At 39.8% G+C, this 14,335-nt stretch overlaps 1 protein-coding gene across 6 annotated transcripts in view; it reads left to right on the forward strand.

Moving 5' to 3' along the window:
* PHF20 (PHD finger protein 20) overlaps positions 1 to 14,335 on the forward strand; it is a 127,760-nt gene that overhangs the window by 48,621 nt on the left and 64,804 nt on the right. For 4 of the 6 annotated variants that reach the window (XM_061437442.1, XM_061437439.1, XM_061437440.1 and 1 more), the window contains exons 5-9: positions 4,348 to 4,427; positions 7,316 to 7,700; positions 11,927 to 12,040; positions 13,124 to 13,312; positions 14,106 to 14,285. In XM_061437442.1, coding sequence (XP_061293426.1) covers positions 4,348 to 4,427; positions 7,316 to 7,700; positions 11,927 to 12,040; positions 13,124 to 13,312; positions 14,106 to 14,285 — 948 coding nt within the window. The remainder of the gene's footprint in view (positions 1 to 4,347; positions 4,428 to 7,315; positions 7,701 to 11,926; positions 12,041 to 13,123; positions 13,313 to 14,105; positions 14,286 to 14,335) is intronic. The other 2 variants (XM_061437444.1, XM_061437443.1) reach the window with 2 other exon arrangements.

Here is a 14,335-nt window from a genome sequence, read left to right on the forward strand (position 1 = left end):
TAAAATTGCTAAGAGGAGAAGGCTTAGGGGGACGTTTGCCTGCAGACACGAACCTGTCCCATCCCCCTGCCCACCTTTGAGGCACATCTGTGGGAACCTCAGGACTTTGAGAAACCATGTTTGAAAACTCCTTCCATGATATTATGGAATTCTCTGACTCCTGAAGAATGAGTGGGATAGAAAAAGGGTCCTGAAGTCACAGTTATGGTAGATTTCAGGAGCAATGTAAATCTGTCCTTTCCAAAGTCACCTGTGTATCCCTCTTTCCTTGGTCCTGGAGAAGATGAGCTTGCTACCGGTCTCAAGTTTTGTTCTTATGTCCCTTCTGCTATTACTAACTTCTATAAGGTTGTCTGATATGCTGGATTCTTAACCTATAGAGAGCAAGGCCAGGAAGCTTGGTTTCATGTGGTAGAGACCAGAACTTCTTAAGGGAGCCTGAGGCAGGTCGCTTTTGTGTCACTAATGTTCTCATTTTGAATCCTATCATTTACGTGTGTTTTGTTAGTGTTGTTTGTGGCCGTGGGAGAGATCGTTGCCAGCCGCCCTTTGGAGGATTCCATGGGAAGATGTTCTTTTAGTTACACATGAAACCGTTAAAGTCGACTTGAAGCCTCTCTCCAGGTCGAGGCCACTGTTGTCTGCGGGATGTGTTTCCTCCGAGTTACTGAAGCCCAAATTAGGCTGTGTGCATGATCAAGGGAGAAAGTTTCAAGGTGATCCCTTGTAGTTCTTTGAAAGTAAAAAGGGTCAGGGCTGGGATATTACTGCCTAACAGCAGTGGTCCCCTAGGCCTTTGGCCATAGTTGGGGTCATTTCAGAGGGGCCAGTGGTGCTCTGGGTCTGAGGTTTGGAGTTGAGGCTGAGGGACTTGGGGAATAGGTATGTCGGGTTGGGAGAGAAGTCAGCAGACCGGCTTGGGTTCTGCCTCTAGCTCTGTTGTTCCTCTGAGGCCTCCATCTGAGCCTGCCGTCAGGAGTAAGCTTCAAACTTGACCTCAAGTAGCTGAAAATCTTGGACTTTTGCATAGCACTGTTTAAGTTGTCCTGGCTATTTGAAATGCCTGTAGAAATGGAGAGTTTCCATTTTGATGTAACTGCTGCTGAGCTTTGTTGATTAAGATCACTGAAAGTATAGTCTTGGATGCCCCTGAACCGCAGTCCTTAGACTTACCAGAGCTTTGCTTTGAAAAGGGCCTGTTTAGAGTCCCACAGCGTTGCTTCTTTGTTTGCCAACACCCTCAACAGAGGCGGGAAGACAGGAACCCAGGCCTTGTTGTTAAGTACTCATCAGTAATTGCTGACCTGTGTTAGATAAAATCCTTATCATAGCCTGTCATCTCATTGCTTGCTTTAACCAACCAACTATATATCCTTGTATCTATCTTGTTTGCTAGCCGCTTTCATGTGTTGACAATACTTGTGACAAATAATCGCTTTTGTAATTACCAGGAGTAAAATCAGTAGGTAATGACTAATTGTTTACGACAGTAGTTCTCAGACTTCAACGTGCACCAGAATCACCTGAAGTCCTTATTAAAACACACATTTCTGTTTCACGCTCCCAGAGTTGTTGTTCAGTATATCATGGGTAGGGCTGCCAACTTGCATTTCTGATAGGTTCACGGGGTTGTTGATGCTACAGGTCCGGGGAACCACACTTTGAGAAACACTGGAGTACAGTGAGTCAGGCGCTGTGTGAGAAACTGGTGTTAGATGTGGTCTCTATCCTTGGAGAGCCTGCCTTTGATTTGGCATCTGCCTTCTGTGTGAAGGCACCTGAGTGTGAGGCTCTGTAGACCAGGAACCAAATGAGTAAGAAGTTCAGAGGAGGGAGAAATCTCCAGGACCAGGGAAGTCAGGAAGGTTTTACAGGAATGTTGTGGTCTTTTGAGCTGAGCACTTAACAACGAGTGGCACATTCCAGGCAGGAGAACACTTTGATAAAGATGTGGAGGTGGAAATGTCCCAAGACAGTTTCAGTGGGTGGCAAGTAGCTAGTCGCTTTGAGTTGTTGGGTATTGTATGCTAGTAATTTGAAATAAGGTTTGGAAAATCACTGGGCTCATATTGCATTGGACTTTGAGACGCTGAAGAGGAAGGGTTTCAGTAGAGGTGGTAGCCATTCACAGGGCCCTGTTTAGGACTGGAGGGGAATGGTGGGCGAGGTGGGGAGAGAGTGTAGAAGATGGAGGCAACCAGCCAGGTGACCTTAACTTCACTGTTGGCATTATTCTGCTCTCAGCCCTTTAGATTTATTTTTTCCCTTGCATGTTGAGTCGTAAATTAGTTCTGAAAACTAACCAAGTTTACCAGTGGAAAACCGTTACATGATTACCAGTGGTTCATTGGTAATCTTGACAAGATTAACTATGACTTTTTTTTTTTTTTTTTTGGATAACTTCCTGGAACCAGCAAAGGAGAGACATGAGTGGGTTCTAAAATGCAAAAATTTGAGAATTTGGTTTGGGTGGAACTAATGAGAACTTTTGTAAGCTGAATGCCTTATTTGGACAGGATTATTTGGATAACCAGTTTCAAATTTTTAGCAGAGAGTGATTTTTGTTAGACTTAAAAAAAAAAAGAATAAAACTAACTGTAGCAGGCACTATTTAGTGCTTTAGCCTAGTCTCTGTTTTTAAACATAGTAACATGCAGGTAGTTCATATGGACTTTGAGATTATTATGACGTCTAAAAGCATATCTTTAGCAGATGGTCATATTTCTTTTAAAGTTTAAATATTACTATTTCTCAGCTCAGAAAATAAAGATTAAATAATAAGCAATAATTCACCAAGCAATAAGCCTGCATTTTCCTTACATCTCTTTTTTTAAAAAATGAAAGTATTGTTAATATAAAGTATTATATTGTTACAAGTGTACAATACAGTGATTCACAATTCTTAAAGGTTATACTCCACTTATAATTGTTATGAAGTATTGGCTATATTCCCTGTGTTGTGTAGTATATCCTTGTACATTATCCATAATAATTTGTACTTCTTAATCCTCTACCCCTATCTTGCCCCTCCCTGTTTCCCTCTCCTCACTGGTAACCACTAGTTTGTTCTCTGTATCTATGAATCTGTTTCTTTTTTTGTTATATTCACTAACTTGTATTTTTTAGATTCCGCTTGTAAGTGAGATCATATAATATTCATCTTTATCTGTCTGATTTATTTCACTTAGCACAATACCCTCCTTCAGGTCCATCCATGTTGCTGCAAATGGCAAAATTTCATTTTTTTTTTGAATAGCCGAGTAGTGTTCCAGTGTGTATGTGTGTATCCATGTACACACGTATCCATCCATCATCTCTATCCGTCCATCTGTTGATGACACTTAGGTTGCTTCCATATCTTGGCAATTGTAAATAATGCTGCTGTGAACATTGGGGTGCATGTATCTTTTTGAATTAATGCTTTTGTTTTTGTTTAGGATGTATTTCAAAGAGTGGAATTGCTGGGTTATATGGTAGTTCTATTTTTAGGTTTTTGAGAAACCTCCATACTGTTTTCCACAGTGGCTGCACCAATTTACATTCCCACTAAGAATATAACACAGTATGTCTTTCCATCTGTGTCATCTTCAGTTTCTTACATCAGTGTCTTATAGTTTTCCAAGTACAGGTCCTTTAGCTCCTTAAGTAGGTTTATTCCTGCTACTGCTGCTGCTAAGTCGCTTCAGTCGTGTCCAACTCTGTGCGACCCCAGAGACGGCAGCCCACCAGGTTCCCCCGTCCCTGGGATTGTCCAGGCAAGAACACTGGAGTGGGTTGCCATTTCCTTCTCCAATGCAGGAAAATGAAAAGTGAAAGTGAAGTCGCTCAGTCGTGTCCGACTCTTTGTGACCCCATGGACTGCAGCCTACCAGGCTCCTCCGTCCATGGGGTTTTCCAGGCAAGAGTACTGGAGTGGGGTGCCGTCGCCTTCTCCAAGGTTTATTCCTAGGACTTGTTTTTTCTGAAGCAACGATAAATGGGATTTCCCCTTAATTTGTCTTCCTGGTAGTTCATTGTAGGTGTTTGTTTACGTTCTTAATCGTTTTACTGGTGTTTGCTCTTGGTCTAAATTCAGTGCAGGTTTTAAAAAGTTTAGTGTAGCACCATAAAAATGAAGTTTTTTGATGGATTTTGATCTGTGTAGGTAAACAAATCTATAATGATAAAGAGAAAAAAGGCAAACATATTACTATCTTGGACATAAGAAAGACCAATTGTGATTCTTAAACAACTTTTTAATTCCTGTAGGTTTATTATTGTGGTTGGAGCTCCTTTGTGTTTATGCTTTGAAAAGTTTTGTCGCTTTCATAAAACTACAAGTTAAAATCGTATCTTTTTGAATTTTAGGTACTTACACTGTGAAATTTTATGATGGAGTAGTTCAGACTGTCAAACATATTCATGTCAAAGCTTTTTCCAAAGATCAGGTGAGAAATGTGGTTTTATGCTTTTGTGGTATGCATAATGCTAATATTGTAGTTTTGTTTCTCAAAGATGCTATATTTGTTCATGATGGCAAACTCTTCCCTTCATCTGACATGATTTCTCCAGAAAGCAATATGCAAGTTTTCAGATACTACAAATGTTTCTCTCTCTCTGCCTTTTCCTTTTCATACAGTCTTCTTTTCTGAAGTGCCAATACTTAAGTACCATTACCTGTTAGGTCTTTTTTCCAAAATGCCTGGGGATTATTCTTTTCTCTCTCTCCTTGTGCCCTGCCCTCAGAGCTGTTTCCTCTCTTGGGGAACTTGCAGAGTGTTTGAGGAGATCTAGAGATGTTCTCCCCTCCTCATCTGCCTTTGCCTTTTAGCTCAGGACCATGGCCTGGTGGTGACGTGGATTTGTTAGTCACTTGTGCTGGATGTGCCTGGGTTGAAAAGTTTGTTTTCTGTTGTCCCTTTCACCATCCACGTCTAAGCACAGGTCCTGAGTTTTGACATTGTAAAGTGTTGCCTACTTTCTTCATGATTTTTTCCCCTTTTAGTTTATTTTGCATTTATGTCTTAATGAAATAGCTGAGGGGAAAGATTCTGATCGTTACTATTATTTATCTCTGTGGGTGGTTGATGTGGCAGTATTTGGTAATGCTGGAACCTGTTGTCTTATGATTAAATACTTTTACTTTAATAAATTCTTCTGTACATATTTAGCATTTTCAAAGCATCATGATGCATGATATTGTTAAAGATAGCCTCAAAAGTGTTTTTTGCCTTTTGCTGGTTTTCCTTTTCAAAAAATTGATAAAATTATAAAGCTTTAGCCCTGAAGATGTTTTCTTTTTGATCTTTTGCTTTTCAGGCATCTCAGGAACTACACAGCACTGTATACATTATTTTGGCCTTAAATTTGGCAGTTTTTGTGTTAAGTTTGTGGAATGAGTTAATTTAGACAGAGGACTGAAAAGCTGCAAGATTGTGTCTAGAATCTCCCAAAGTGGAAGGACAGGGCTCCAAATAACATTCAGCTGCTGTCTCTGGGTGATAGTACTCACAGGGCCTTGACTTGGAGGTGGGCACCTCACCCTGTGTGGATTGTGGGTCTTCAGTCCTCAGTTCCCAGTTGCCTCTGAGTATCTCTTGTCATCTCAGACCTGGCAGGTAGTCAAGCACAGGCCCATGGCTCCTGTTTGTTTTCCTTTCCCAAGAGGACATAGTCTTTTGGATAAATGACTTCTCAGCGAGGCCACTTACAAAGCAAAACTTCTTAAAAAATATTTGTCAATTTTTAAAGCTTTTTTTCATATAGTAATTGTTTCTTCTTCTTTTTTTTTAAATAGGCATTTACTGCTCTAAATGGTTTGATCATCTATATTTAAGGAACATTTATCTTTTTTTATACTTATAAAAATATATTTGCTGTAGAAAATTTAGAAAGCACAGAAAAGCACATTGAAAGTAAAAATTGTTTAATTCTGTCATCTAGATACAGTTGCTTGTAAGATTTTGATGTATAGCCTTCTGTATTTTTTAAAAAGATACTTATGTACATATGTATTTCTTTTCCCAATTTGAGTCATACATTACTGTTCTATAACTTGCTCTTTTAACAAAATAATGTTTTCCCAAGTTCCTAAGTCCTGTATGGGAATATAGCTTTTAATGGCTATGTAGTGTTTATAATATGTATATAACCCAACTTTGTGTAACCAGTTTCCTAGTGGTCATTTAAAGATATTTGTAAGTCTGGGTACACAAGTCTAATTATTTCATTAACAAATTTCATTTCTAGGAATTCATTCTAGTTCAAAAGTAGAATCGTAAGTCTTTTGACCCAAATTGCCAACCCCTCTTCGTGGTGGTTGCAATTTGTATTTCTGCCAGCAGTTACTAAGGAGGGCTTTGTTCTCAAACCTGGCTGCTTTTAGACAATTTAGAGGACTTGAAAAATAAAATTTCCTCCCAGGCTCTAACCACAAGGATTCTCCTTATTTATTATTTTTCCCCTTGGGACAAATTAAACTTTTACTCACTGCACATTGAGATACTCCTTCTTGCTCCTGGCAAAGCTCTGTGTGCCTAGTTTGTGCTCGGTGCTAGGGGTCCCATATGAACTTGATGTGGTGGCTTCTGCTCTTCTCTTGAGGTCTTGGAAGGAAGATACATACACAAATAAACTTAATTGTAGTTTTAGAAACTCCGGAGCTTTCAGAGCTGGCTTTATTATGAGACAGTAGACAGTGTACTGGGAAACGAGATTTTAAAAGAAAGTAATTTAGGAGGAAAGTAACCAAAAAGTAGTACTTCTTCCTGATGCACAAAAACTCAGTAGCTCAGGAACATAGTAGGTCTGAGCACAGCCTTTACCCAGTAGAGGAAGCAAAGACAGTCTGTTTCTGAGTTGGACAGTCTTTACAGCTTTCCTGTTCAGCCACCAGTTATCAGTTTATTGGGTTCTTCTCTACACAGGACGTCAGGTTCTGAAAGACCCTGGGTCAGTGTAGTCACGCTTGGGATGACAACAGACAGGGCACGAAGGCATTGTCTTAGAACATCGCTATCAAAAAGATTGCTTCCCAGAAGAGGTCCCTGGGGTAGTTGTCTGTCCCTTTAACTACTTTCCAGTGACTTGTTAATCATAAGGGAGATAGCATTGTCTCAGAAGGAATTCAACATGACTCTGTTATTTTCTTTAAACTTAGGACTGGTTCTCAAACCTCAGCATATGGATGGATATTTTCAGTGGTGCTTTCCATTATGTGACCTGAAATATATCCTCTTTTAATTTCTTTTATCTTCATAAGTTTACAAAGAACCACCTGATTTTATATTTGCAAGTAATCACAAAATGTGTTTCATCGCTATTTTGCTCATTTTAGAATATTGTGGGTAATGCTAGGCCTAAAGAAACAGAACACAAAAGTCTTCTATCATCTGATAAACGAGAAAAGTTTAAAGAACAGAGAAAACCCACAGCCATTGTGAAGAAAGACAAAGAGGACAAAGCCTTAAAGACAGAAAAGCGAGCCAAGCAGTCTGATAAAGAAGGAAAGTTAATCTGTGCTGAAAAGGGAAAAGCGTCAGAGAAGAGCCTTCCCAAGAACGAGAAGGAAGATAAGGAGAACATTTCAGAAAATGACAGAGAGTATTCTGGAGATGCTCAAGTGGATAAGAAACCTGAAAAAGACATTGTGAAGAGTCCACAGGAAAACTTGAGGGAGCCAAAAAGAAAGCGAGGCCGACCCCCTTCCATTGCTCCTACTGGTGAGTTTTCCAGGTGTGCACTGCAAGAGTGTTCTTTTTGTGGCTCTTTGTGGTTCTTTATAACTTTGTTATTTAACCCTTTGTTTCTGTGACTGACCTTGAGTCATCCTGTCACCTGAAAACAAGTCATGTCCGTGGAACTGAATTTTATGGGAGGCATATATCCAGAGGAACATAAATTTGGGAAACATATTCTTGGCTGGGCTTCTGAGATGAAAGATAGCTCTTCACTAGATGCTTCAGCTTATATGATAAAACCTAGTAAGCTAAGGGCTTTTGCTTGTGCCAGTTCAAATGATTCACTTCAAATTAGCTTACCTAGAACCTGGAATCCGAAAATAGTGTTTTCATGAGCGACATGAAAGGGGAAAAAAGAGAGGTAAGTAGGTGTGGGCATCTCTGGAGGAGGTGGGAACAAAGAACACTGGACCTGGGAAGGGAGGGTTACATTTGAAACTGAGCTCTCTGCAGAGTGATTATGGATTGGTAATTTTCAGTCTAAATGAAAAGCTGAGATGGGTAATTGGTAGAGTCAAGGTTAGAGGATTTAGGGAAGAGTACACAATTATTTTAAAAAGTTGAAATTTGGAATTCTAGACTAGCCAAGAAAGAAACAAATCCTGAATTTCTTCCTAATCCAAACATTCCTTTGCTGGATTGAGTGGCGTGAAAAGCTCCCAGGATCTCTGTACGGAACACCGTCTGTGATTATGTGGCAGAGGCCTGCAGATATTCTTGGTTACGTGTACTTTACATAAAAACCGTGAATCCCTACCATTTTAAAGTGATACCTGTTTTTTTCCTTATAAGTCTGAATAGCTGCCAAAGATAGATGAAAAATATAAACTATGACATAAAATATATTTTCATCAAAACTGTAGAACTACAGTATGTATGGCTGAATCCCTTCTCTGTTCACCTCAAATCTCACAGCGTTGTCAATCAGCTAAATTTATTGTTGTTGTTTAGTCTCTACGTTGTGTCTGACTCTTTTGTGACCCCATGGACTGTAGCCCACCGGGCTCCTCTGTCTGTGGGATTTCCTAGGCATGAATACTAGAGTGGGTTGCCATTTCCTTCTCCAGGGAATCTTCCCAACTCAGGAATTGAACCTGTGTCTTCTACATTGCAAGTGACTTCTTTACCACTGAGCCACCTGGGAAAGCCCTAGTTGACTGTACCAGAATACAAAATAAGAAGTTAAAAAAGCAACAAAAACCCAAAACAAAATATAAAAAACTGTGGAACTACAGCATCAACCCATTTGTTGTCCCCTTAATGATGCAGAATGCAAAGCCAGTCTTATCTGTCAATCCAGACAGCAACATCATATGTAATTTTTGTGGAAAAACTCTTATTTACTTCAAATAAATGGATTAGTGCTCATTCCCAGTAGGCAGCCTTCTTACATCTTAGTCCTAATTTTAAGGTATGAAATTGGACGATGGTTTGCTTTCTTCCCAGTTGAAATAAGGTGCTTCCCCTTTCAGTGGTTGTTTTCACTCTCAAAGAGCTCAGCATTGTACCTATGCCTAACTGGGGCCTGGACTTGCACTGTCCAGTATGGGAGCTGCTGGCCACTCGTGGTTACTGAGTGCTTGAAATGTGGCTATTCTGAATTGAGATGGGCCGTAACTCTGAAACACACACTGGAGGGAATTCCCTGGCTGCCCAGTGGTTAGGACTCCATGCTTTCACTGCCCAGAGTCTGGGTTCAGTCCCTTGTCTGGAAACTAAGATCCCACAAGCCACATGGCATTGCCAAATAAACAAAAAACAGAACCCACAAAACACACTCTGGATTTACTAAACCTCAGCAACAAAAAAAAACCCACCCACGAATGTAGAATATCTCAGTAGTTTAAAAATATTGATTACATATTGAAATGATATTTTTGGGTGTATTAGGTTAAATAAAATATGAATTAAATATTCATATTTAAGTATATAAATGTTTTTATATTTTTTATATTTACAGAATATTTTATATAAATATAAATTTAAAATATATTCAATATAATTCATCTATTTAATATAAATATGTAGCTATTTTATATATTTAACATAAATATAAAATATAAGTTTAAATTATTTTCACTTTTTTAACTTTTTCAAGTGACAACTGAAAATTTAAAATTATCTATGTGGCTTCCATTTGTGGCTCTCATATTTCTATTGGACAGCAGTGGTCTAACTTCACTGGCTTTCTCAGTAGGATTCCAAGAGAGAATTAAGCTCTAATGCCCAAGGCATCTGTGACCTGTAATGAATTGACTTCTGCCAATTGGTGGTGGTACTAGTTATAAACAACTCTTGGGAGAATTAAGAAAATAACCTTTGTTCTGTTTTCAAATGAGGAACCCCTGTTGAGAAGGTCTAGACGTTTTAAACCTCTGGGCAGTGTACCGTGTTACGATGTGGGATGTAAATAAGCAGGCCTTTTTGTGTAAGTGGGAGGAGGGCACTTATTCAAGGAAAGGTAGACAGTGTGAACAGGCAGAAATCTGATGTGTCCTCACCATAGTTTAGGGAAGAGAGTGAGTATGTGGGACTTGAGTGTTCTGAAACAGATTCCCCTTTGGTTACTCTTACAGTGGGTTGTACTCTCTGGAAAGTGTGGACTGGGATACTTGCATTCCAGTCTGCAGACTGCTTCTCTGAAGCCACCTTACTTCACTCTGATTAAAAATGGGGCATTCAGTTTATTGCTTGTATTAAGTGTAGGATGTTACACCAGATAGGATCAAATTTAATAGAGAACTGGGGTTTTCCAAGCTTACTGTTAACACTTGCCTGAGCTGTTCCTCTCCAGTTAGAATCTCTGGAGCAGGATTTGGGAATACTAATTATTAACAACCTTCCCAGATGATTCTTACTGTAAAAATAATTCAGTGTTGGGAAACATTGAGTTTCTGTGTGGTTAGCCCCGGTTTGTATATGGTATCAATGTGAAGGCTTGCCAGTATTTCATATACTTCAAATCCTCTTTAAAAATTGCTTGAAATAAGTCAGTTGACATGGTGGAGGCTTGAGCTCGCTAGATTATACAGACCTTACTGGAACCAGATCTTAGCTATTTAGGGAGGATTGTTTGTATTTAATGTGGAATGTGTGTGATCTCTAAGTTCCCACCCTTGGAACGAAGTAATGTTGGCACATTGAGAAGCTTGAACACACAAAGAACCAAAGAGACCAGCATTCTCATCAGGTTTGCCTCCTCAAAGCTCAGCCCTCTGTCCTTTGTACATTTGACATGGCAGATCTGAAGCTTCTGGTCTTAGATGAGTCTTCTCTCTCCCCCTCCTTCTTCCCCTCCCATTTCCTTCCCTCTTCCCTCTCTTCCTTCCCCTGGCTGCTGCTTTCTCTCATTTCAACCTTCATCAGACCCCCTAGCCCTACCTTTCCCTCAAGCTTTCCAATTTCTTTTGTTTTTTTCTTCTGCCTGCCTTTTGGATTCTTATCTTTCCTGATGGGAGAGAACTTCTTGTTAGGTTTAAAAAATAAAAAGTGAGTACCGTCTAAGGGTTTAGCTTCTGCACTGCTAAAATTATGTCAGTGCTGGATTTGCCAGTGTTAAGCAGCCTTGTCTGGAACATTGGCTATCAAATAGCATGGTCTCCTGAGATTTTTCTGGAATTGTTTTTAAGAGGTTGTAAATGTTGACATTCTCTTTGGTCCCTCAAAACTAGGACCAATGCCAAGCTGACCAGTTCAGCAAGTAGAGGTTGAAAATAATAATCAAGCTTTAGTCCCAGGGTACAACATTTTAAGGATTAGCCTGCATGGTGGATTTCCTGAGTATTGAATAAGCCAAATTTTGATGAGAAGATTTGATGGTTATAAAAATGACTTTACTGTTGCCTTTGTATACCCTCATATTTTAAAGGAGTCATATTAGGATATTTAAGGAGTGGGTTTTAGGAGATCAGCATATGACTAGAGCTGGGTCGTAGGAAAGATCACAAAGATTCAGAGGTCAGTCTGCAGGATGTCAGCATTTCCTATAAGGAAGTAATCTCTCACCCATTTCACTTTTTACTCCTTTTGGCTTAAGTAAGAATGCCCTTTGAGGGTTTATTTATCATGCAATGATTTGTGTGTGTGTGTGTGTATACATATACACACACACACACACACACATATATGTTTTATTTGTATACAGCATGAGAATTGGTCAATAAAAAACTACATATCTTTTTTTGTGTGTGGTTTTATAATCATTATAGCTGTGGATTCAAACTCTCAAACTTTGCAACCAATAACATTGGAATTGAGAAGACGGAAAATATCAAAAGGAAATGAAGTCCCGTTAAAACGTCCTCGGCTTGACAAAAATTCATGTGAGTCTTCCGTTTGTGTATGTGTGGCTGGAACTTCACAACCGTTGGGTTAGCTCCCCTGTGTCCGTGTTGTCACCTGGGCCTTATAGACTCTAATGCTTGTTGATCACAGGGGCTAGTGTGAATGGGATGGGTTTGGATCAGAGGATTTTGCTAGAGGGAAAATAAATCCCAAAGCACAAGCTATGTTAATGTTGAGTTCAGTAATGCCATTTCCATACCCATCTGATTTGGATTCCACTGGAAATTTAATGGCTTAGGAAGTGATGGATTTCCTGTGACGAGTGAAACTTTAAATATATATTTATTGATCTTACTCTAGCACAGGGAGCTATATTCAATATTTTAAAATAACCTAGTGTAGTGGAAGAGTCTGAAAAAGAGCATATGTATGTGCATGAACCTATATATTCATGTACACCTGAAACTGTCACAACATTGTAAATCAACTATACTTCCATTTTAAAAAATGCTGTTTATTGATTTTTTAAAAATACCCTATTGGTTCCAGAAAGGACTTATGATGGCTCTAAGGCTCTGTAAACCTTATTGCCTTGGGGTGTTGTTAATACGTACATTTTTATGTTGGAAAGCCCCCAAATAGCACTTGTCAAGATTGGGATGTGACCTTGCCCACATATTTTCATATCACAAATCCTTAAATTAGGAAAATTATGTCCTGGCAGAAAGACTGTGCCTTTATTTAAAACTATAAGCCAGGATAAGGTATTTCCTTTCTTCATTGATGCCAGAAGTCTGTTTAAGCCCTTATCAAGGCAGCCAGTCCAGAAATCTGTGTGTGCTAATTCACTTCAGTAGTGTCCGACTCTTTGTGACTCCATGGACTATAGCCCGCCAGTCTCCTCTGTCCATGGGATTCTCCAGGCAAGAATACTAGAGTGGGTTGCCATTTCCTCCTCCAGGGGATCTTCCCAACCTAGGTATCAAACCTGCGTCTCTTATGTCTCCTGCATTGGTAGGTGAGTTCTTTACCACTAACATCACGTGGGAAGCCCCAGAAATTTATAGTAGCAGAGTTATTTCTTCTGGTCTCTTGACTACAACTCTCTTAATGGTTTGTAGCCCAGGAAAAGTCAAAAAACTACTCGGAAAACACTGACAAAGACTTATCAAGGAGACGGTCTTCCAGGCTGTCCACTAATGGGACCCATGAAATTCTAGATCCTGACTTGGTTGTATCAGATTTGGTTGATACGGTTAATACTGATCCTTTGCAAAACACTTCATCCAATACCAAGGAATCAGAAGAAGGTGAGTAGAGTCTGTTCTAGAATGGTCTTGCCAACCTGCTGCCTGTCTTGGTGCTGCTGCTGCTAAGTCATGTCAGTCGTGTCCGACTCTGTGTGACTCCATAGATGGCAGCCCACCAGGCTCCTCTGTCCCTGGGATTCTCCAGGCAAGAACACTGGAGTGGGTTGCCATTTCCTTCTCCGATGGATGAAAGTGAAAAGTGAAAGTGAAGTCGCTCGGTCGTGTCCAACTCTTAGCAACCTCATGGACTGTAGCCTACCAGGCTCCTCCATCCATGGGATTTCCCAGGCAAGAGTACTGGAATGGGGTGCCATTGCCTTCTCCAGTGAGAACCTGTCTAAATCAGTCATTGTGTACTGCCTTACACAAGTTTTAGATTGTCTTGAAATCAAGATATTGATTTGGCTGCAGTATTTCTCATATTATTTTTCACTGAGGATTCACAGACAAACTTTTGTGTGCATTTGTGATTGATTTTGCTTATGTATGTGAATGTTGGGTTGGAGGTATAGTGCTAAAGAGCCTTGTTCTTCTGTCTTTCTGATGCCATCTTACTCTAGTGCGTCTGCCTTTTTGTTAATATTTCCAGTAGATCCTCCCTTCACTTTAGCTTCTTATTAGCCTTTTTCTTTGATATGCTTACAACCCTATGTGTGCTGGAACTTGTGAATGTATTCTGTGAAATGAATGGCTTCCTCTAAAAAGACCCTGACTTTATTAGTCTTTTGTGGGACTTTTGGTTCTCAGACTAAATACATGTATATGTTCCCCAATCTTTCTCTTTTTCTTCTAGGTCAGTTGAAATCTCCTTTGGAAGCTGGCCAGGTCTCATCCACAATAACTTGCCACTCCATTGGGGATGGATTGGGGCCTGCAGGCTTGGAGTTGAACTGCAAGTCAATGGGAGAAAACACTATGAAAACAGAACCGGCTTCTCCCCTTGCTGAATTACAAGAGATTTCTACTGTGGCAGGTTCATATTTAGAGTTAACATAATCTGCTTATAAAATATACTTCTGCTTC

Source organism: Bos javanicus, chromosome 13 (assembly GCF_032452875.1).
Source record: "Bos javanicus breed banteng chromosome 13, ARS-OSU_banteng_1.0, whole genome shotgun sequence".
Taxonomy (NCBI): Eukaryota; Metazoa; Chordata; class Mammalia; order Artiodactyla; family Bovidae; genus Bos; species Bos javanicus.